Here is a 22,468-nt window from a genome sequence, read left to right on the forward strand (position 1 = left end):
AGTACATAGTGGATAATAAGACCGTAAATACGGTGAAATATGCAGTAATTGTTTAATCTAGAAGGCTATTTAATTAAACTTTAAACACTAAAAATTGATCAGTTAAACAAAAAATATTATACATAATAAAAAGAAAATTAATAAAACAATATATTGTAAGGTTCTGCAACTTCTCGCTCAACCCCAGTGCAACAACATACTCTGGCCGACCCGATCTCTCTTAAGAGCTTAGGAGAAAACCCAAATCATAAGACTAGAATCAGTTGTAGGCAGAGAAGCATCCTTTAATGGCAGTAAAAGGGACGTTGTTGTAGAGTTGAGGTGTGTGTAGGTGTGTGTGTGTGTGAGAGAGAGATAGAGGGGGGGGGGTGTAGGGTGATAAAGGAAAATAGTTACGAGCAGGTGTAGTTGGCCAACGACTACTGCTTATCTAAGTTTAGAGGAAAACGTTTTACACCAACAAAGAGTACGGAAAACAAACAGTGCTGTTTCACCAGATAAGGGGTACGCCTAAAACAAACACGGTCAGGACACCTGGAGCGGCTACAGGCGGGTCCGGTCCCGTCCAAACCCGTCACCCCCATCAACCCCCCCGTCCTTCACACGCGTCCGTTCAGCACATTTTGGTGTCGTCTTGCACATTTCCTGGCAACTCTATTTTTTACCCTCTTCCCTCCTCAGTGAACCTCGAGCACCCCCGGTCTGCGTCCACCAGTTCACACCAGTTCACACGAGTTCACGCTTCACTACAGTATTTGAAATTGCCCAAAACTACGATATTAAATCCCTCAAATGGTTTTAAATTAATTTAAATTAAATTACTTTAACGCGCCCGTATTGTTTGTAAAGACAACAGAAGGAAGCGTCTCCGGGCAGCACCAGAGGCGGCCGCGCTGGTGCACGCGCCCCCCCTGCTCCGCTAGTTCACGCGCACCCGGCCCCGCTGGCGCTCGCGCCAAAGGTAACAGGGTCGCGTGCAGCTGCGTTAGCTCTCGTGCTAACAGCTGCGGCGGCGCTCGCACCCCCGTACACCTCGGGCGGGTGGCTGCCCGACACCGCGCGTTTTATTGACGTCCTCACGGAGGGACTGCGTAAAGGTGTCATATATTTTTATCATTATTATTATTATTTTGAACGGCTGCGTTTTTAAAGCGCGCCGTTAAATCATCGTCGAGCCGACTAAAGGTCCGACAGCGCCGCCCCGTTTGAAGCGTCTATATCGGGCCTGCCGCGCGCCCGCTCGCCGGGCTCGTCAAGAAACCAGCCGGACGAACCGCTTTTAGTCAACGCCGCTTTTTATCAACACCCCTCAACATACGAGCGCAAAAAACGTGTCGTACCTGTGCGACCGGCAATTGCAGATTCCAGCCGTTGCGCTTAAAAAACATTTGTTATTGTTTTTCTGCTGTGAAAGGTCATAGTTCGTGACCCCGTTCCAGCCTGCTGGGAGTTTTTTTTCTTCTTCCTCCCTCGCGCGCTGGCTCGACCCCCCTTTCCTCCGCGCTCGCGAGCAGGAGCGTCGACAGCCAGACGGCGCTGACGTCAACCTGTCTGCCTTCCACCGGACGCGCTGATTGGTTGATTTTCACGTCCGTAGGTGTTTTTTTTTGTGTGTGAAAATTTTGCTTGGGACTTTGTGAATGATTATTCACAACTGAGGGGAAAATTAACTATTATTATTATTAAAAAACTATTAAAGCGCAAACAATAATGTCGACATACCCGTATTACGAATGATTTATTTCTAGATATACTAGAAAGCACTTAGTCATTCTGGATAAGAATAAAATAAAGAGTATTTTTTTAAAATGTTTGATGTTTAGATGTTTTTCTTTTCTGTGCTTGGTCAAACCTAACAAACTAAATGGCAGGTTATAGCCTCTCTTCCTTGTCATTGGTTAGACCTCAGTGTCTTCATGCAAAAGTCTAGAAACCTTTGCCTAGGTCATTTTACAGTAACTGTAAGGCTCTTGGTTCATTTGTGATCTCCTTCTTGAAGGGAATGTTTCAACAGTAAACTGGCTAGAAAGAAATACTAAAAGTTAGGTTTTTTTTTGCAACCCATGCCTTTGATACTGTTAATGGACAAGCTTTCAAGAGCCCTGATAGATGTCCTTTTAATATCAGGGATCTCAGAATGTCTATCTGAGAATGTGTTTGCTCAGCAAAAATGCAGCAATTGCAAGTAAATCCTAAAATCAAATGTGATGAGGCCTGCATTTGCCCATGTAAATACATGATGAGACTTTACTGTAGTTTTGACCATGTAAATACATGATGAGACTTTACTGTAGTTTTGACCATGGGCTTTTTTTCTAGGTTTCTGAGGGCTTAATCTGAAAATGTGTATTGGCGGAGGACTGGCTTTTTGGGTTTATTTATTTATTTTATATTATTTCAGTTTCTAAAGAACACCCCTCTGTGGGTACTGTTACAGTACATATCATTGGCAAGTTTTTCTACCTCTTTTTGCTTGGAATAAATAGTGGTTGACTAAACTTCAGAGAATCATGAGGACTCTAATAAAGAAAACAGGAACCTGAGAGAGAAGTTCACTGAAACTAACATTTTTAAAAGAAAGAGAAATAATACAATGAAAATTATTATTGTCTAAAATTATCAAATTGTGTTTACCTATAATCTGTATTAATAATAATAACAATGATAAAACAGGTTTATAGGTTAAAATGGGAATTTACGTGTAATAGTAAAGCAATATAGCCTAAATATTTACTGTATAACTATGTGTTTAGATTGATTTAAATATGTTTATCGCCTTGAAGTAGCCTACCTTATAACAAGTGACACTTTAGAAGTAGCAAGAAAAGAGCAATGGTAACGCAAGACTACGCCACCAGATGGCGCGCCGAACAAAAACTGACCATTGCATTTTTGCTTAGAGGTGCTTTAGGAAAAGGAAACGACACTGCGAACTATTGTCACAAGATAGCTATTTGACCGGCATCTTCATATTTTTGTGTCATTTTAACAGGCGTCATGATTTATTTTTATTCCAAATTAAATTAACGTCCAGTCTGTATTGACTGTGGTTTTGTAAAGTAGATTGTTAAAAGTATTATGTTGGTTTTCAATAGAGCTTTTATGGCATCTCTAAACGCATCCAAGATCTGATATTGCGACAAGGTTCTGTCCTGTAAAGCCCATCTACGTTGGGTGATCTTCACGCCTTATACATCCAGGAATGATGCTGGATTTTCCTGAATGACAGGTCTGAGGTTGATCGTATCGGGTGTTGCATTTTCGTTCCGCAGTCCCGCAATCTGATACTGTGGAAAAAGACAAGGTTTGTCCGCCTTAAACTATTTCCAATATATTCTTTTTGCTACGTTTTTTATTCCTATTGCCAATATCGTTTTAAACAAGGCATCGTTTTAAAGTTTTCATTTTCATTTTTTGAAGTGTTGCAAAGCCTATTTAATAATACAAATCATTTAGTAATAGTAAATATTTGTGCAGTCTAATAGCCGTTGTGTTGCGACTATCTGAAGATTCATGTTCATTTAGGTTCACGACCAGGAACAGCAAACTGTAGCAAATGTTTTCGTGCACGGTGTAGCCTACGGCTATGTAATTTAATATGTTCAGTCCATTTAATTTCAAGCGGTATTTACAGTTGTTTAATTGCACGAAGGGTTGTGAAAACTGCATAAAAAGTGTTTTTCTGTTATAGCATGTGGGTAGTTCTCGGATTTTCTATAAAATGTTTTGCAGATAGACTGCTGTGGTAAAGATAAATCAACATATCTACACACACTACAAATCCTTGGATCTGAACTCGAGCCCCCTACTTCAAAAGGAAGTGACACAGGGACATAAAGCAAGTGGGATGAAAAGTGAACTGCGCAGAGAAACGCCCCCACAAGGTCTGACCTGTCCGATCCATCATCTGCAGGAATGGTAATCCGTGGTCTGTGGGTCTGTAAGGTGCGTTTGGCGAAGCGGGGAGGATATCTGGGACTGCTCCCTGTCCTGTGCCTGCTGGTCTTTGCCTGTCTTTTGGCTGTTCTCTTTGTCGACTACATCGAGTCCTGGGTCACTTCTCTGGGCATGAGCAGAGGAGTAGGTACCCATCGAGTGGTCCTTCCTCAGAGAATCCCCCCTACCCGCTCTGAGGAGTACCTCCTCATGCCGAGTCCCCTCGTCTGCCAGCGTGCCAAACCCTACCTCATTACCATGGTGATCTCAGCCCCCGCCAATCGGAAGGCGCGCCAGGCAATCCGTGACACCTGGGGTGGCGAGGTGCAAGTCCGAGGCCACAGGGTTATAACCCTCTTCATGCTCGGTCAGCCGTCAGACCCAGTCCTGGCCAAAGAACTGGTGGAAGAGTCACGGGAGCGTGGGGATCTGGTGCAGGGTCGTTTCCTGGACTCTTACGCCAACCTGACCTTGAAGACCCTGTCCATGCTGGCCTGGGCGCGCCGCTTCTGCCCCCAGGCTCACTTCCTGGCCAAAGTGGACGACGACGTGATGTTCAACCCTAGCGCGCTCCTGCACTATCTCGTCCTCTACGGGGCGACGCCCGAAAGCGAACTCGCAGATCTCTACCTTGGCCGGGTCCACATGAGGGTGTCCCCCAACCGCAACCCAGCCAGCAAGCACTTCCTCTCTGAAGCGGCGTTCGGAGGTGCCGCCTTCCCGGACTACTGCAGCGGGACCGCGTACGTGCTCTCTCGGCCCTCCGTCCTGAAGCTCTCTCTGGCAGCCGCTGCGGTTCACTTACCCAAACCGCTACCCCCGGAGGATGTGTTCATGGGTCTCTGTGCCCAAACCGTGGGCATCAAACCCAACCACAGCCCGTTCTTCTCAGGAGGGCCGCCCGTCCCATACGGCCGCTGCTGTTACCAGGCCATGGTGTCCGTCCACCACACCAAGCCAGAGGAGATGCTCCGTTACTGGGCAGACATGCACTCCACGGCCCCCTGCTCCTGGCTGAGAGTCCGGACCTCTCTCGGCTTTTGCAAGGTGAGGGCGCATCTTGGGAACCTTCTGGGGTTTGCTTTATAAATTGGAACACCTGGAGAACCAACAGGATTTCGTGAGACGGAACCTGCGATGTGCAATATCTTAATCATACATGGGAGGCTGCAAAACCAGACGAAGCACAAATGAAGAAGTTCTACTAGAACAAATCAAAGTTAGTGTTGCACATAGAAACACTGTGCCCTGTGCCCTGTAGCTTTATTTTTGTATTGTCACCAAGTACTTGTATGTATTTGAATGTATTTGTATTTATTATATTCTAAGCCTTTGGTGGTAAAGTGTGTAAACTGTTCATACTTGGAATTGGTGACTATAGACTATGTATTATGTGTATTATGAGTTAGATGTTGCAGACAGCAGTGCTGACCTGTTTCAGCCTGAAATGAGCATAGCAAACCAGGCTCTCAAATCCATACTAACCTAACCTATGCTCAGAATGTCAATGTCACACAATTTACAGTGTGATTGCTACTAATATTTTTTTTATTTTTTGTTGCAGTACATTGATCTGTGGACAAAGAACAGTTCTGTGCTGTTATTGTGAAACTCATAGTACTTAGCTCTTGAACATGGTCTTCCAGAGGCACATGAATGCTTAGTAAAACTTGCAAATGAAGTCTGCGCTGTTTTTTTGACAACGCTGTTAATGTGATTGTCTGTTTTAGTGTAATCTTTACCGAGTTCGGTACTGGCCTTGTGCCGTAACTGTTACACCCTAACTTAATTTGAATGAGTTTTTATCTCTCTGAAAAGCTTTTAATTAGCTAATGCACATAAGTTTGATGTGAGTGGTAGGACAATGCTAATAGGTAAGACTGCAAAGCTAAATTGAAGGAAAGATAGAATAAAGCTTTGCCAAGTAGTTAAACTGGAGTCACGCCTGTGACACTGAACTGCATTCAAGCCAATTCTATGTGATGTACAAAAGAATATCAGGCTAAGAAATGTGTACAATACATTTATTTGGATATGAAAACATTAAAGTGAAGTAACACTTCACAGTCAGTCCATTTACTTTAGTTATTCACTAAAATCTCAGGTACTCAAAGAAGGAGACAAACTTGTTTTCCCTCATAAAGTTAAATAAAGCAGGGAAATGGAAGATTTATGCAAACTCTAGTTTCGGTAGAAGCTACTAAAATGCTAAAGAACAAAACTGTATAATGGATAATGGAACTATGCAAAATCATGGCATGTGGGAAGGAAGTGGATAGATGAGTCACTTTCTGAAAGGAATACCTCACAACAAAATGCTCCCATTTAATGAGTTAAATGGGTCTTGGGGCTAAATGGAGGGGTTGAACAGCACTACCTAAATTGGACAATGCTAAGAGTTTCCCATATTTGTCATTCGCTGTTAGCCACGGTAGCAGTTTTGGGTGTTTAATCCCATTTACGAACGGCCCGTCTTGCCAGGCTACAGACCGTTGTTGATTTGATTTCTAGTTCCCGTTCATTTTCATCTATAAGCTGATTATCATATTACAGACGACCGATCCAGTTGGGACAGACATCGATCTGTGTCTGATATGCTTGCTTTCCTGCCTTTGTGCTTCCAAAACCATCTTCATCTTTAGAGCAAATTACAATGTTATTACATGTTTGATGGCAACTTTTGGAGCATATTTATAGGGATAAAACCTCACGTGCAGAACTTTTACTTGTTGGAAAAGGGAACAAAAAAAACTGTTGTCTCATAACAGCAATCACACACTCATAGAATATGGGCCAGCATATTCAGAAATGGAACAGTCGGTTGTAATTCTTTTAAAAAGAGGTACATTTTTATTTGATTGATTCAGATAAGCTGAATCCACTGGAGTATCATAATTGGGGGGGGGGGGGGGGGGGGGGAGGTTGTGTGGATCAACAGAAGATCCCAAATTGCTTGCAATAAAATGTCATAGGCAGATGTGAATTTGTTGGTACCGTTTTCTCAGTTAGTAGGTGTTCTTAGATCAATACCAACACAAAACGGAAGATGTAAAATAGATTCAGTTTAAGCGTTCAGTCCTGTGTATGCAGCGCCTTAGATATACCGTAACAGGTGATTCATGTGGTGTTAAAATGTATTACTATGGTAGTTCCTTGTAGCTGTAACACGAACACGCTGGCTGAAGACTCTGCTCTCTGTATGATGGCTCCAGCTGTTATCACAAATGTCAGCAAGAGCTGATATGATCTTGTGTTGTCTGCTCTGTGCAGGTCTCCAATAAAGCAATGAACCAACCCTACTTGTTCAAGTGAATTATCTTTAGGCAGTGGCAGATAACATTGCAGAAAAGAGATATATGTGGGCTACACGTTGGAAAGGTTAGTTCACTGCAATCAGTACCCTGGTAATTAAAGTGAAACTCGTACAAAGCTCAGAAACTCGAGATGTTACATGAACTTGTAACACACCCATTGTCTATTCCTTTTCCAATAAGACAGCAGCTACAGAAGACATTTCACAGTGATGCTTTTCTCATGGGACATATTCAGTTGCGAGAGCAAATAAATTATTCATGTTTTGATGCTATTAAAATAGTAAAAAAAAAAAATACACAAAAAATAATGTTCGTATTCCTTTACTGAATATGAAATATGAATTGCAAGGATGTAGAGATGGTTTGGTCTTTAGAAGTTTCCCCTTTGCTCACTCATTACAAAATTCTTAGAAAATTCCTTTGCAGTTTACTAAGACTTTGAAGCTGTTATTTTCTGCAAATGTTCAGATTTTCTTAATCCCAAGTTGAACTATTTTAATAAAATCATGAAGGTTATCAAATTATATCACAGTCGGTCTTTAGGAGGCACATATAGAAATGTTTATTTCTTATTTACCAGTGTACCGGTACACATTTGCGGTACAAATAAAAACATTTTCTCGTCACTTTGAGCAGCAGACACAGAAGAAGGAAAAAAAACAGGAGTAATCAGGCGGCTTGTGCAACGCGATCGTCCAGAAGTCCAAATGGAGGAATCTGTGTTGAGGACTGGCAAACGAGTGGAGGATGTGGTCCACCATTTTGAACGAGTCTTTTATTTCCATGATAAAAGTCCTGTGCCCCGCCTGCCCTACTTCCTGAAGCGGTCCAGCGCCGTCTCGGCGATGCGCTCCGCCCGCTCCTGGGCCTTCTCCTTCCTCTCCTTCTCCTGCTCCATCCTCTCCTCCACCGTTTTCCGGATGGTGTCCTGTGGGGTGGGGGGGGGGGGGGGGGGTGTGAGTGTAAGGGTGGAGGGTTGTCTGTGCATCGTGTGGGCGTGACACTCGCGTGTCAAAACGAACCCCGTGAGGATCGTGAGCGTGCGGATGAGGGGATGTGCGGATGAGGGGATGTGCGGATGAGGGGATGTGCGGATGAGGGGATGTGCGGATGAGGGGATGTGCGGATGAGGGGATGTGCGGATGAGGGGATGTGTGGATGAGGGGATGTGTGGATGAGGGGATGTGTGGATGAGGGGATGTGTGGATGAGGGGATGTGCGGATGAGGGGAGGTCTTCGTCCTACCCTCTGGTCCTCGTGGGCCACCTTCTTCTTCCTCCTCTCCACAGCACCCGCTGAACTTCGACCTTTCCTCTTCAGCCTCGGCTTGAACTTCTCCGTTGCGAGCGGGTCGTAGCCCTAAGAACGCGTGGACAAAAACGCAAAAGCACACAAGCACAAACAGACTTTTCAGCACACAGGGCAAGTTCGGCCGAGCCAGAGCTAGAGGACCGCAGGTCAGGCAGATGTCCAATGGAGCAGATGCCATCTCAGCAGGATACTCCATCTCTCCCACACCTCCCATCGCCTCAGTACAATTATAGATGTCCAGCACGCAGGCTCAGAGAAGCAACGCAGGGGGAGACACCCGGCACACGCGAACGTCTGAATGTCGCAGACTTCCAGACGCCGGTATGGACGTGTGAGGACGAGTGTGTTCAGGCCTTTACTGCACTATACTGCTGCCGTGTTTAATGATAAGTAGGTACTTTTACAGATGTCATCTGATAAGGATGAAAATACTCCTATAAAATAATGTGTACTTGCTGTGGTTTTGTTTTTGTTTCAAACTTGCATGACCAGTAACCAAAACAAATTAGACTCACTGAATTATATGGGAAGTAAACAACAGATTCTGGGATCAGCAGAGTGGACAAATAAAGTAGCCTGTAAATGTCGGCATCAGCCTGACTCTGGTGTGTGTGTGTGTGTGTGTGTGTGTGTGTGGTGTGCATGGTGACCTCACCAGAGTCTCCACTCTCTCCTTATGTTTCTGCTCGAAGGTGGCCTGGTCCACCTGCCCCAGAAGTCCCGGCTCCAGACCAATGAGCTCGGGCTGCACCTTCTCCAGCAGGGCCTTGACCTCCCACTCCTGCCTCTGCTTGGCACTGCGGTACGGGTTCACGTCCAGGGCGTCGAAGTTCGGCTCGCCCGCACCTGCCCGCCACGGCACGGTTATTTAGCAAACTGTAGCCTGAACGCCAAACCTTTAAAGAACTACCAACTTTATTTGGAGATCCAGCCCCATTACATATTTGCATTCTATTGAAATAAGCAAACAAATGACTGCACCTGCTCACGTGTGTGCGCGTGCGTGTTCACACTGACCTGGCACAATCATGCTAGTGAACCCCCCTGCGTGGCCAACGCCCAGCACGTCCTCGAAGGGGCAGTAGCCCACGCCCCACACCGCTCCTCTGACCCGGTGTGCCATGTACGGCTTCGACATCGCTCCATTGCCCCACACATCACGGTACACCTGGTGGGAGGGGGGAGGGGGGCATCCGGGGTCTTAAACTCTTCACATGCACACTGTGGGTTTCATAAAACAGCTTTCCAAATGCTTCTGAATATGTGCGTCTGAGTCCATTTCTCAGTCCTTAAGAAACTCCAGGTTCCAGGTGCACTTTCATCATATTCGGTACCTAAAGGTCATCGCAACACTCCTGGGAAACTAGGGAATGTTTATATTTTTACATAGCAGAATTAAACACAGGGTGTGGATGGGTATATTCCTGTACGATGCACCTTTCTTAAAATCAGAAATCATTCTCCTAGGTCAGGGGTGCTCATTACGTCGATCGCGGTCGGAATGTGCGTAGATTGCGTCACATAAAATAGTAGTAGATGAATCGTACATCTGCACTGACGGTTGTATTTTGATTGACATTCACGGTAGCCAATCTGCAATCCGCTCAACAAATTACGTTCGCTTAAACCTCCTGATAGAGTTTGGATGCAATTTGATGTCTTAAATTTACATCATCTGATTTCTCTTCCAACTAGACATGATCCCAAAAACATCAGAAAAACTACTTTAATTGACATTATTCTTACAAATTGCCCTTATAAATATCAGACTGGTGTATTCTGTGGTGATATCGGTGACCACTGCTTTACCGCATGGGTTCGAACAAATAGTGTTTCAAAAAAATCCTCTCAGATCAGCTATAAGCGCAACCTGAAACACACAAGCTTTTCTGCATGACTTATCTATTTTAAATTGGTATAGAGTTGACTTGATTACCTCAGTAAATGCCTGGAGTCTCTTTTATAATATGTTTAGTGCTGTCGTTAACAAACGTGCACCTTTTAAGCAAACAAGAATAAAAATGAGACACAGCCCCTGGTTTTGTCACGAACTAGCTGAGCTTTTACATTTAAAAAAAGCCATTTGGCGCAAGACACGCATATCCAAGGCTCCTGCTGACTACTTAGCTTTTAAAAGACTCAGGAATAAGGCTACACAAGCAGTTCGCAAAGCAAAAATTGATTATTTTAAAGAAGTTTTCCCTCAGTGGCCGTGATCCAAAAAAATTCTGGAAAACAGTACGTGACCTCGAAAACAAGCCACCCGCCCAGCTTCCTCAGTCACTCAGTGTAAATGGTCTCATTATTTGACAAAGTGCGAATGGTTAACATTATAATCCAACATTTTATAAATCCTGGTCCTTTCTCTGATGCTGCTAAGTTTTCTTGCAGCCTAAGTAGTTCATATACTGATTTGTCCCCCAAGTTATCCAAGTCATCATTTGCTTCTTCTAGTTCTTTAACAGTTAGTCAGAATTTCACTCTGAAACTGGTTTCAGTAGATGAGGTGTTGGATGAGTTACTGAAATTGGACAGTAATAAACCAGCTGGATCTGATGAGTTGGTCCCGTTCTTTGTTAAGATAGGAGCTTCAGTAATTGCAAAACCAATTGCAGATCTTTTTAATCTGTCTTTATGTACTGCAAACTTTCCACAAGCATGGAAAACAACTCTGGTACGCCCTCTTTTTAAAGGTGGAGATTGCTTTAGGCTAATCTCTATATTACCATGCTTAACAAAGGTGTTGGGAGAGGCTTGTTAACAGACAATTGATCAAATATCTGGAGACTAATAATATTCTGTCTGAGTTTCAGTCAGGTTTTAGATCAGGCTACAGCTGTGTCTACGTCACGCTTAAAATTCTCAATGATATTATGTCTGCTTTAGATAACAAACAGTATTGCGCAGCAGTTTTTATAGACTTGGCAAAAGCTTTTGATAGTGTTAGTCACTCAATTCTTCTAGATAAGTTGGGCTGTATTGGTTTCACAGAACATTCTTTAGCATTTTACAGGCAGAGTACAGCATTTTAAATCTGATAACTTGTTGTCTGAGCCGTTGGGTGTCTTCAAGGGTGTTCCTCAGGGTTCAATTCTTGGCCCTACATTATTTTCTATTTATCTGAATGATATTGCTTCTATCACGAAAGATTCATGTATCCACCTTTATGCTGATGATACAGTTCTTTACGTAATAGGTCCATCTCCAGAGACCGTAATCAATACACTTCAAAAAAGTTTTTTTAGTATACAACAGTTTTTCTATACTCTACAGTTACAGATTAACACACAAAAAAACAAGTTTATGTGGTTTAGTAAGAAGCAATCTGCTTCTCTACCAGACCTAAGGCTGGGCGATATGGAGCAAAAATAATATCTCGATATCTTTTAGCTGAATGGCGATATACGATATATATCTCGATATTTTTTCTTCCCAAAAGGTAATAACAAAGAGGCAGTAATAAGTCAAATCTACATCCCAAATGAATTGCGCAAAGAAGAGAGGCAGGACAGGGCGGAAGTTGTTAAAAGACAAACTCAAGTAAATTCACTATTCACAGTGTTGTGCGTGAACGAGTTCAAAAGAACGCGTTCATTGAACACGCTCATTTTTTGTGAACGTTGAACTGAACGAACACACATTTTTTTAATAACTTGAACGTGAATTAGCTCACATTATGTGTCATGAACGGTAGACATCACTGTAAATGAACGTTGGAATTTGTTTTCATTGAAAACTGAGTGACGTTTTCTCTTGAAATGCAACGAGAAATTTCCTCCCTCCTGTATTCTCGCTGGTGCCGCTTAAATCATGCATCACCAGACAGAAATGGTTTTGACGGTGTGTGCGCAATGCATTGTGGGCAACGTAGTTAATAACATACTGGCTTCCGCACGACGTTACCTGTGATGAATTGCAGCAGAGCGGGGTAGGCATAGCACGTATAAGAACTTATAGTGATTTCTAGCTTGTACTTGTCACGTCTGGCTCCGCCCCCTTCTAGTCTCGTCGTTTTTATGTTTTCCTTGTTCTTGTTACGCCCCTCTGTTTCAGCTGTTCCGTGTTAGCTCGTCTTAGTTTTACAAACGTGTGTGTGTGTGTGTATTGCCTATGTCCAGACTATACCTTCAGGGATCATTGTCGATTCTTTATCTCCTAGTTGGTGCATATATGTCCAGATTATACCTTCAGGGATCATTGTCGTTTCTTTATCTCCTAGTTGGTGTGTATATGTCCAGACTATACCTTCGGGGATCATTGTCGTTTCTTTATTTCCTAGTTGGGTGTGCATGGTATTCACGCCTTACCTGTGATTCGTGGTTTTGATTAGCTTCGTGTTCGTGTATGGTTAAAGTCTCTGTTCCATCAGGTTCGTAGTGTTTTAGGTTTTCAGTTCATGTCTCCGTGTTCTCTAACGTGATATCGTGCCTGGCAATACATGTATGTTCTGTTAGACTTCATGTTCATGTATGGCCGTTACTTGCTTCCCGTGTGTTTGTTCATGTCAGTGTATGTAACAATTAGTTGTACTCTGGTCTAGTTTTGTGCCCTTGTCATTTCCACTGCCTTTTAGTGTATTAAGCGTTAGTTCTCTATTCATCATGCCACGTCATTCGCGGTCCACTCGCATGTCGTCTGCAAATGTAAGATGTGAAATAAAATCTAATGAGATTTTCGCAAGTTCGCATTTGTGTCCGCCCCTTGAGTGCACAACAGCCAAATCGTGAAAAAAGTATTTGAATATCTCTGAACTTGAATAACTGAACTTTGAACTAGTTCATAATTAAAATTGTGAACTTTGAACGTGAACTGTTCATGAAATACTTCCACACTACTGATGTAGCTCCTCGTTTAGGAACTAAATCATTCACAGTGTGAGCACTGCTGCTCTCTCTGCTGTTGGCCATGTTTATTTTGCGCGCTGCATGCACAACCTGCATCCTTGCATCATAATGTCGCGATATAGCGAAATCCTATCGAATAAAGAAATGTACCGGTATTTTTGTGAACGATATTATATCGCCCACCCCTAACCAGACCAAAACAATAACTTGTGAGGGCACGAAAATATGCCAGGTCACAGAATATAAATACTTAGGCATTTGGTTAGATTTGCCACACATATCAGTAAATTACAGTCAAAACTAGGTCTAAAATTGGTCTCCTTTATAGAATGCGTTCTTGTTTAACTCGCTCAGCCAAAGTGACATTAGTGCAAATGACTATTTTGCCCCTGTTTGATTATAGTGATATCATATACACAGGCATGAAAATGGGTCAGGGGTTAAAAAGGTGAGAAGACCGGGGGGCGGGGCATGTGACGTCATTGGGATACGGCGACGGGGCGTTGACATGTGACGTCATGGGGATACGGCGACAGGGGGGTGACTGCTGGTGTACGGGGATACATCGACAGGTGATGCCAAATATTACGGAGCCTGTAAGGTGACATCATGTAAAAAATATAATAACGCGTGGCCACGACTTACTAACGCGTGCAAACTAGATAATTAAGTATTACTTTATATAAAGCCACGTTTACCTTCCTTGGGCAGTCAGTTCGCGAACATCCCTGGGATCTGCTTGCTTTGCTGTGAAAAAATAAACTTTGTTGCTGCGTGTGAAAGGCGACATTAGTATCTCGTTTCCACGCGTTAATAAGTTGTGGCCACGCGCTATTATTTTTTTACATGATGTCACCTTACGGGCTCCGTAAAATATAGTGAAATCCATAAAAAAAATTTTTTTTGACTGTCTTGGATTCAATGTATGGTGACAGATCGTAAATGCGAGAAGCCGCTTTCGCCTTTCCAGATGGCTCAGTCAAAACCATTACATAATGAACCAATAAATACAACAGCGGCGAAAATGAGTGTAAAAATACCAGAGTTCACGTGTTTTTATTTTCTAACATGGGCTAAAGCACAGGGTAGACTCAAACGACCCAAAAAGAGTTTACAACTTCATCTTCAACCTTTTCAGTCTTGGCGCGAATGTTATCACACGTCCCTGGATTCACCAGTTACAACTACAGACACATTAGAAAAAAATCTTAGTTTCTTATTTTATGTCACCGTTAACTACACGGGGTTGACGCGAACTTAATGGCTTATCTATCTACCTATTTATCACAAGAGCTTGTGTAGCTCTGACAGTGTTCAACGCTGTAGCGAACGGCAGTAACTTTGTTTTACCGCAAAATATGAAAACGATTGAAACCATTAATAACCCAATTAAATCCACTGGTAAATGTACGATCTGGTAAATGTAGTGGTAAATGTATGATGTGGTAAACGTAGTGGTAAATGTTCGCTCTTCTGTCTTGTCCCCGGTGTAGCACTAGGTCCTGCCTCTCATCCCGCTTATAAGCAGTAAATGAATAACATGAATGAAGAACGTTCGTATAATAAAACGCTATTTGGCCTCTATGAAGGTTCTGGGCGGAAACTGCTGGCCACGGTGTCATTGAAATTGCCGATTTCGGAAGTGCTCTCTTTTCTTATTAAGTCAATATGATAATTAAAATATATACATATAATCTCCCGACCCCCCCCCCCCCAACAAAAAACTCATCGGATCTACACGATTCACGTAGGTCACCATTTTCAACTTCAAAACGGCGAATTTTGCCGAAAGGTGACAGATTTTCATGCCTGTATACAAGTCTGCTAGCAAAAATCTTCAAAAACTAGATGTTCTTTATCATTCTGCTATTCGATTTGCCATAAATGCACCTTTTAAAACTCATCATTGTTCTCTTTATGCATCTTTAAATTGGCCATCATTACACATCGTCGTACCACTCATTGGTATAAGTTTATTTATAAGACCCTCATTGGTGTGTCACCTCTCTATCTGTGAAACTTATTAAAACTGTCATCCACTGCTTATAATACTCATTCGGCTCAACTCTCTACACTGAAAATCCCTAAAACAAACACAATATTTGGTTTATCGTCATTTCAATCTGCGGCTGCCAGAGACTGGAATTCCCTGCAAAAAACGTTAGATTACTACTTTTATATCCATGTCCACTTTTAAAAAGGTTATTGCGAATGTTCTTACTGAATGTTGTAACTGTAGTGTTTTAGACATCTTATAATGTTTTATATTATTTTTTGTTTGTTTTATGCTCTTGTTGTATGCTCTTCAAGAGGCTGTGCCTCTTGCCAGGCTGCCATTGCAAATAAGAAGTTGTTCTTAATGATTTGCCTGGTCAAAAAAATAAAAAATAGGATATGTTTCGTGAATGTCACCTTGTTTTCATTAGCAGCACTGAAAAACGGCTAGCTAGCTTGTGTGTGTGTGTACCTGTACTACATCACCAGTAGCTGCACACAGCAGTCCTCTCTGGCTGAGAGAGAGACAGGACGCTCCCGCAGGCAGGAAGTAGGAGTGAAGGGGCTTAAAGGCCCTGATGTCATACACTTTCAGCTTCCTGTCCAGACCTGATGTCACCATGTACCTGCAACACATGCACACGCCCCCATTTTTAATATTCCGGGCAAAAGTTTAGGTTCCATATAATTTGCTTTGGTTATCTCTCCTAAAACCACGATCTAGACCAGGAACATGCTTTGGACCAGTCACACACAACCCTCACATACATGCGCACCAGTACGCCCCAGCCATCCAAAAACCCCAACCATCAGTAAATGGAGTTCTTTAGGACATAACCGATACGTTCCATGGACATCAGTGATGATGATAACGGCACTCTGAAGGCAACCTGCTCTTAGGACATTTTTCAGGGGGAATTCAAAAGAACGTTCTGTATTCATCATTTTTGTTCTTTTCTTAGGTGGGATATTGGGTTTATCTGTGAAATAATGAGTAGGATAATGAATGGGTCAGATTTGGATCAGATTCAGACATACCATCAAAATAATTGTATTTTGCATGTGTGGAATAGGCTTAGCAGTACTAAATTACCATTACACTCTCAGCCTGCATGTCAACGATCTTCACTGGAAACATTACTCTACACAAGGTGTCTCTCTACACAAGGTGTCTCTCTACACAAAATCTGTCCAGCAGGGTTGTGCAGAGGTGCCACAGTCAGGTTTATTTGCAATTTAGAATGTATTAAGAAAAGAAAGTTTTATTCCTCTGATACACTGCTTTGCCCTCACCCACACCACTCACTCTATCCCCCTCTCACTCCCTCTCTACAGTCACACTCTGTCCCTCTCACTCCCTCTGTAGTCTCACTCTGTCCCCCTCTCACTCCCTCTGTAGTCTCACTCTGTCCCCCTCTCACTCCCTCTGTAGTCTCACTCTGTCCCCCTCTCACTCCCTCTGTAGTCTCACACTGTCACCCTCACTCCCTCTGTAGTCTCACTCTGTCCCCCTCTCACTCCCTCTGTAGTCTCACACTGTCACCCTCACTCCCTCTGTAGTCTCACTCTGTCCCCCTCTCACTCCCTCTGTAGTCTCACACTGTCCCCCTCTCACTCCCTCTCTAGTCACACTCTGTCCCCCTCTCACTCCCTCTGTAGTCTCACTCTGTCTCCCTCTCACTCCCTCTGTAGTCTCACTCTGTCTCCCTCTCACACCCTAACTAACAGGAGCCCTAACTAACCTCTTGGGATCTCTCAATGTCAGCACGCAGGCCACACACAATGTGTTCACACCCTGAAGCCCATTTGTTCGATCTAAACTTTTACATCCCACAAAGATCATCCGACATTCCCTTGTCACTGCAGGAATAGTTTTCGTTGTCCCTACACACACAAACTATCACTTTTTAACCATCGACTAGTTATTCCCATACAGTGTGAGACAGCAGGGATCACGGAGTAGCTGAAATCTGCTGGATTCACAGTATCGCTTCCAGTGTGAAATGGAATTTACTAGATTAAGACTGAACTGCTGCAGCTGTCATTTTACCATAACCAACCGCAGGTGAACTTGTCACCATCACTGTGTTTTGGATCGTCATAGTGGTGATTCGAATGAAAGCACAACCAGAGAAGTGCATTTCATTTGAATGGTATCGATACAGAGGGAAAAGGAGCATTGTGCCGTTACAAAATGTTCAATATCGATATATCAATATTTTTGACAACCCTTGTGAGAAGCCATGAGCTGTACTCACGTGCCAGATTTGTCCACCGTGAGAGCGCGGACCCCGCCCCGGTGACACAGCATTTTGACCAGCGGCTCCTTCTGATTGGGAGACCAAAGGCTGACTGTGCCATTGGGGTGGCCCAGGTGCACGATGGCGTTGTGCGGGTTCTGCGCCATCACGTCGAGCCGGCCCAGTTTGGTGCCAATGGCGGCTACCTCCTTCCCCACGGACACGTCCAGGTACTGCAGGAAACCTGTGGCGCTCTAAGGGAGTGACACACACCTGAGATCACAAACTCACCTGCATGTTCTTGAGCAAGCTCACGGAAGGTAAACTTCAGCACAGACTTTGTAACACTTTTTTTATGAACAACACGTACGAATACCCATGGTACCAGTATGAAAGAGACCCTTTTTGTGTCATACCGCTGTAGCAAGCAGGAAGTGGTAGGGAAGGAACTCCATGCGGAGAACATTGTTGAATTTCTTGATGCAGTGCAGCTCTATGCCTTTGGAGTCATAGATGTAAAGCCACTGCTTCTGAGCCACAGCAAACATGGCTTCTGTGTGGAGCCACCTAGTGGACAGTAGGGGAAGCGCAACTGCTTTACGACAGGGATTAAATTGCACTTTTGTCCTGCACACAGAGCCGGAGTGGCTAATCGGGAGATTCGGGAGGATTCCCGATGGGCCGGCTCATGTCAATCTCTAGTTTGGGCCGATTGGGAGGGGAAAATAATTTTGGGCCGGATTTGGGCATGAAACTCCCGGGCTGAAAAAGTGTCCCACTCCGGCCCTGCCTGCACATATGTATATGTGAATGTGTGTGTGAGAGAAACATGCTGAGGAGCTAGACATGTGCATGTATTGCATTATTCACAGTGCATATATGCTTACTTGATATCGTGAACTGTTTCCATGACGTTTATCTCACATGTAAGGTTTTTGGTCTGCCATTCTATGCAGCTTACATGACCTCTCTTTCCACCTAATAACAAATGCCTAAACACAACCATTTAGACACATTAGGGCTTTATTTTTTTGGATAACTAAGCAATGAATAAAGAGATAAAGATGAAAAAAACTATTTATACATTCACATCGTTATCATGGATTAATAAACAAATTGTTAATAGTTAATTAACCAAACAACTGACCGGCCAGTTCTGCTGTAGTCCAGCCTGTATGGTCCAAACTGGGTCAGGTGCAAGTTAAAGTACTGCAGATGCGGGGGGGATGGGTCATATCACATATAAAAAACAAAAAAATCAACACCCCACCGCTGATGAATAATGTGAATATGAATTGCCACATTTCTGAAATTTCCACTAAAAATCAATGTCAAGTCATCAAAATGTTTATGAAAGGCGGCAAAAAACAAAGCATCACCTTTGCCCCAGAAGTAATATCCACAGCATCTGCGATGTCTTCCTGTGAGATAGTACATGTGTCCTCACCATCATCTCCCTCCAGGAATCTGGTGACAAGGAAACAGGTATGAGCGTGTGTGAGCGTGTGTGAGCGTGTGTGAGCGTGTGTGAGCGTGTCTGAGCGTGTCTGAGCGTGTCTGAGCGTGTCTGAGCGCGTGTGAGCGCGTGTGAGCGTGTCTGAGCGTGTCTGAGCGTGTCTGAGCGTGTCTGAGCGTGTCTGAGCGTGTCTGAGCGTGTCTGAGCGTGTCTGAGCGTGTCTGAGCGTGAGCATGTGTGTGTAATTTCAGGACCAGACACAGCAAAATCCAGAACATGTCAAAAATATAGAAGCGCTCCACTTCCAGTGCATTACCCAGCATCCTCTGGGAGCAGGAGATCATATCGTGCGGCCTGCTTCTGGGCCAGATCAGACTCCGCTTCTGACCGTGCAATGTTCTCTTTCGCCTTTTGTCGTGTTGTTTCAGACTGCAGCCAAAACACATTTATTGTTATCAGGAACAAATCATGCACAAAACTCCAGTAAAAAGATTTAGTTTTTGTCCTTTACTTTACTGTCCTTAACTTTAATAACCGAAAGGCCAACATGCCTGTGGACTAGGGATGGGGAGATTCACCGATTCACATCGGTGAATCGGCACACATGTCTGCAATTCGACTGCACCGGTAGATTCAACGTGCATCGGGTTTAATTTGCGGGCGAATTTATGGTGCATCGCTTCTAGCCTTTTTGCATCGGCAAATACCATGATTAAATCGGGTGTTTTGTTTTCCAGTATCTATTCCTTATTCTAACGTATTTACAGAGGCAACATACTTTTTATTTTTATTGATTTCTTTTTTTCTCTCGAGGCAACATAAATGCACCATCGTGTCCTCAGGTACTGACGCAAACATGCAGACGTACACAACAAAGATGGAGGGAAACGAGAGCATTAGCAAAGACAAAGATATTTAATGCACCAAAAAAGACACACAAATCAAACGTGTGGCAATATTTCGGGTTTTTTAAGCGAGGTGGTCAACTTGACAAGACGCACGCAATCTGCAAACAATGCTGTGGGGCTATCAAATACGTTAGTAGCACAACGAACCTGGCGACACACATGAAAAGACGGCACGTTGTGGACATCTCTGTGGCCGCTACCCCCTCGTAAGTCTAGCAGACAGTAGTGTTGCAGATCATAATTTTCACTATGTTAATACAGTACTTTTAAAAACTGTTCATCTTATGTTTTAAACATTTTGTATAAATATAGATGGAGAAAATAACTGAATAATTCACTTGAATAAATTAATGCTCTGTCTGAATATACTGAATTATGCATTTTTTTTATATTACGTATTGGTTTTGCTCCATTGAAAACAACCAGGGGTGAGTTTCCCGAAACGTTCTTAGCGCTAAGTACTTCTTAAACTCATACGTTTCATACGAGGTTACGAAGCGCTACAAACGTTTCGGGAAACTCACCCCAGATGCATACATCCCTTAAATTGTTAGAGAGTAAAGTAGAATTGTGCTATTGAGTTAAGAAAACTGATGGGTTAGGCCAATACATCCTCAAACCTCAACTAACTGTATCGAATGATCATTTATCAAACCGAATCCTCATATAATAAGTCATATCGTTATCAAATCATTTTGAATCGCATCATATCGTGAACAGGAGTGATTTGTATCGCATTGTATCGACAAGGGGTTTCAGAGTATCGCAGTTATATCGTTTCGGTGACAGTGTATCGAATCTACCTTAGTGGTGAAGATATACATCCTTACTGTGGACATATGGCATGTTCACATAAAGTTTTATTCATGTGAAGCCTACCACTTCAAACTTCTGGCCACGTCTGAACCTCTGCAGCTGCTCCTCAGGAATGGGTGCCTCACCAGGGAAAGGGTCCTTTTCCTGAGGAAATCACATCAGATCAATGGGAAAAGCCGCTTTAATCCCCTCTGCCATGTTCTCAGTTTTGGAAAATATTCTAGTCGTCAAAAGAGAGAGCTGGTAGAAAATAACCGTTCCATTCTCAGAACCTCAGAAAAAGCCTCTATGAAGACAATTAACCCCCCCCCACACACACACACACAGAGTTGTATAATCCAGGTTCAGAAAGTAAAAGTCCTCACCAGGATTTTGCTCAAGCTTGCTAGATTTTCTAATTAGTGCAATCCAGGTAAAATTAGTGGAATCAACACAATCCAGGAAGCTTGAGCAAAATCCTGGTGAGGACTTTTACTTTCTGAACCTGGATTATACAACTCTGCACACACACACACGTAATTCCAACAAGAACACGCTCTGAATAAGAATTCTGTCAAGCGACATGGCAAAGAAAGAAATTAGTTTTACATGGCCGTTCTTATTATTCAAACTGAAGAGAGAGAAACCTGAAGAGCTTAGTGCACTCAGGTATTCAGACCTCAGAAGATTACACACCTTTGATACGACATTCCCTACAGTCCTTCTCTTCTGCCGTCGATCCTCACGTATTCTGTTGGGTTGTTCTTGTGAAATGACTGGAAGGTCATCGGCGTTGTCTTTCTCGCCATCCTCTTTATCTTGATTTTCATCCCAGTAACGTTTGGGCAGCTGAGGTAATTAACACAGTATATGGTGAAAAAAACCTCCACAAAAACAATATATATACACAATATAGATACCTCTAGACTATGATATCAAACTTTCTAATTGACAGTGACCTTGTACACATTTATTGGAGTGTCATGTTATTCTCACGTCCATTAACATGAACTATTCTGCTGAAACAAGCTCATCTGAGAACCATCTAATGCTCTGAGAGTTTCTCAGCCTTGCAAGCTATAATGCTAACTGTGCTTTCAGGCAAGAGGTCAATTAGAGACCGCAAGCATTGTACGAGAACACTGTGGTAATCGCTTCTTAAACAGTCATGGATAAAAAACAACAGATTTGTCATTCTTTAAGATACCCAGACGGTTAAACCAAACCCAAGTTCCCTAGCTAGCCAAGTTAGATAGCTAGCATAGCAAGCTTGCGCGAGAGGTTAAGATGCCTGTACATATTTATTCGTGTTTAACTCAAAATTGTTCACACGAACCATGACGGTTATATAATGTTGTATAATAACTGACATATCTAGAAATATTAAGTCAAAGAAAACGTGTGTGCCCAGACCTTTTTCTTTTTCTCCTCGTGTGTATGCAGCGGTGCTGCTGGTCCGGGCGCCGCCATCATTGTTGTGTAGGCCTATGTGATTAACCCTTTCCTCTCTCTACCGCTGAAACTATAGGAGTACATTAAAAACTACACGAGTGGATTTATTCTGCTGTGATACTGAATTATATAGCCCACTGATAAAACGAATCTAAAAAAAATAAATAAATCTGACAATCTTATATTTTAGGGTATTTAGAGTTCTTAATGTTTCCAT

The 22,468-nt window shown here is 43.1% G+C and overlaps 3 protein-coding genes across 7 annotated transcripts in view; 1 reads left to right on the forward strand and 2 right to left on the reverse strand.

Annotated features, from left to right (window-relative positions):
- nr2c2 (nuclear receptor subfamily 2, group C, member 2) overlaps positions 1–1,506 on the reverse strand; it is a 12,649-nt gene extending 11,143 nt beyond the window's left edge. For 2 of the 4 annotated variants that reach the window (XM_077003146.1, XM_077003147.1), the window contains exon 1: positions 666–828. The gene's annotated coding sequence lies outside the window, so the exon portion shown is untranslated. Of the gene's footprint in view, positions 1–534; positions 622–665; positions 829–1,340 lie in introns of those variants that run through there. The other 2 variants (XM_077003144.1, XM_077003145.1) reach the window with 2 other exon arrangements.
- Positions 1,507–2,905: 1,399 nt separating this feature from the next.
- On the forward strand, positions 2,906–6,848 carry b3galt4 (UDP-Gal:betaGlcNAc beta 1,3-galactosyltransferase, polypeptide 4). Of its 2 annotated transcripts, none has more exons than XM_077003150.1 (2): positions 2,906–3,304; positions 3,733–6,848. In XM_077003150.1, the coding sequence occupies exon 2, from the start codon at positions 3,916–3,918 to the stop codon at positions 5,023–5,025; it is 1,110 nt and encodes a 369-aa protein (XP_076859265.1). In that variant the 5' UTR covers positions 2,906–3,304; positions 3,733–3,915; the 3' UTR covers positions 5,026–6,848. The 2 variants fall into 2 exon arrangements, with proteins under 2 accessions (XP_076859265.1, XP_076859266.1); XM_077003151.1 differs by having other exon boundaries at positions 3,737–6,848.
- Positions 6,849–7,796: 948 nt separating this feature from the next.
- wdr46 (WD repeat domain 46) lies at positions 7,797–22,369 on the reverse strand. The gene is made up of 14 exons (XM_077003149.1): positions 22,213–22,369; positions 21,496–21,648; positions 20,884–20,964; positions 19,413–19,525; positions 19,020–19,107; positions 18,788–18,849; positions 18,528–18,632; positions 18,057–18,207; positions 17,659–17,894; positions 15,873–16,026; positions 9,579–9,729; positions 9,217–9,407; positions 8,496–8,609; positions 7,797–8,178 (listed from the first exon to the last, which is right to left on the reverse strand). The coding sequence occupies exons 1-14, from the start codon at positions 22,270–22,272 to the stop codon at positions 8,062–8,064; spliced, it is 1,776 nt and encodes a 591-aa protein (XP_076859264.1). The 5' UTR covers positions 22,273–22,369; the 3' UTR covers positions 7,797–8,061.
- Between the last annotated feature and the right edge of the window lie 99 nt (positions 22,370–22,468).

The sequence above is a fragment of the Brachyhypopomus gauderio genome, chromosome 4, assembly GCF_052324685.1.
Source record: "Brachyhypopomus gauderio isolate BG-103 chromosome 4, BGAUD_0.2, whole genome shotgun sequence".
Classification (NCBI taxonomy): Eukaryota; Metazoa; Chordata; class Actinopteri; order Gymnotiformes; family Hypopomidae; genus Brachyhypopomus; species Brachyhypopomus gauderio.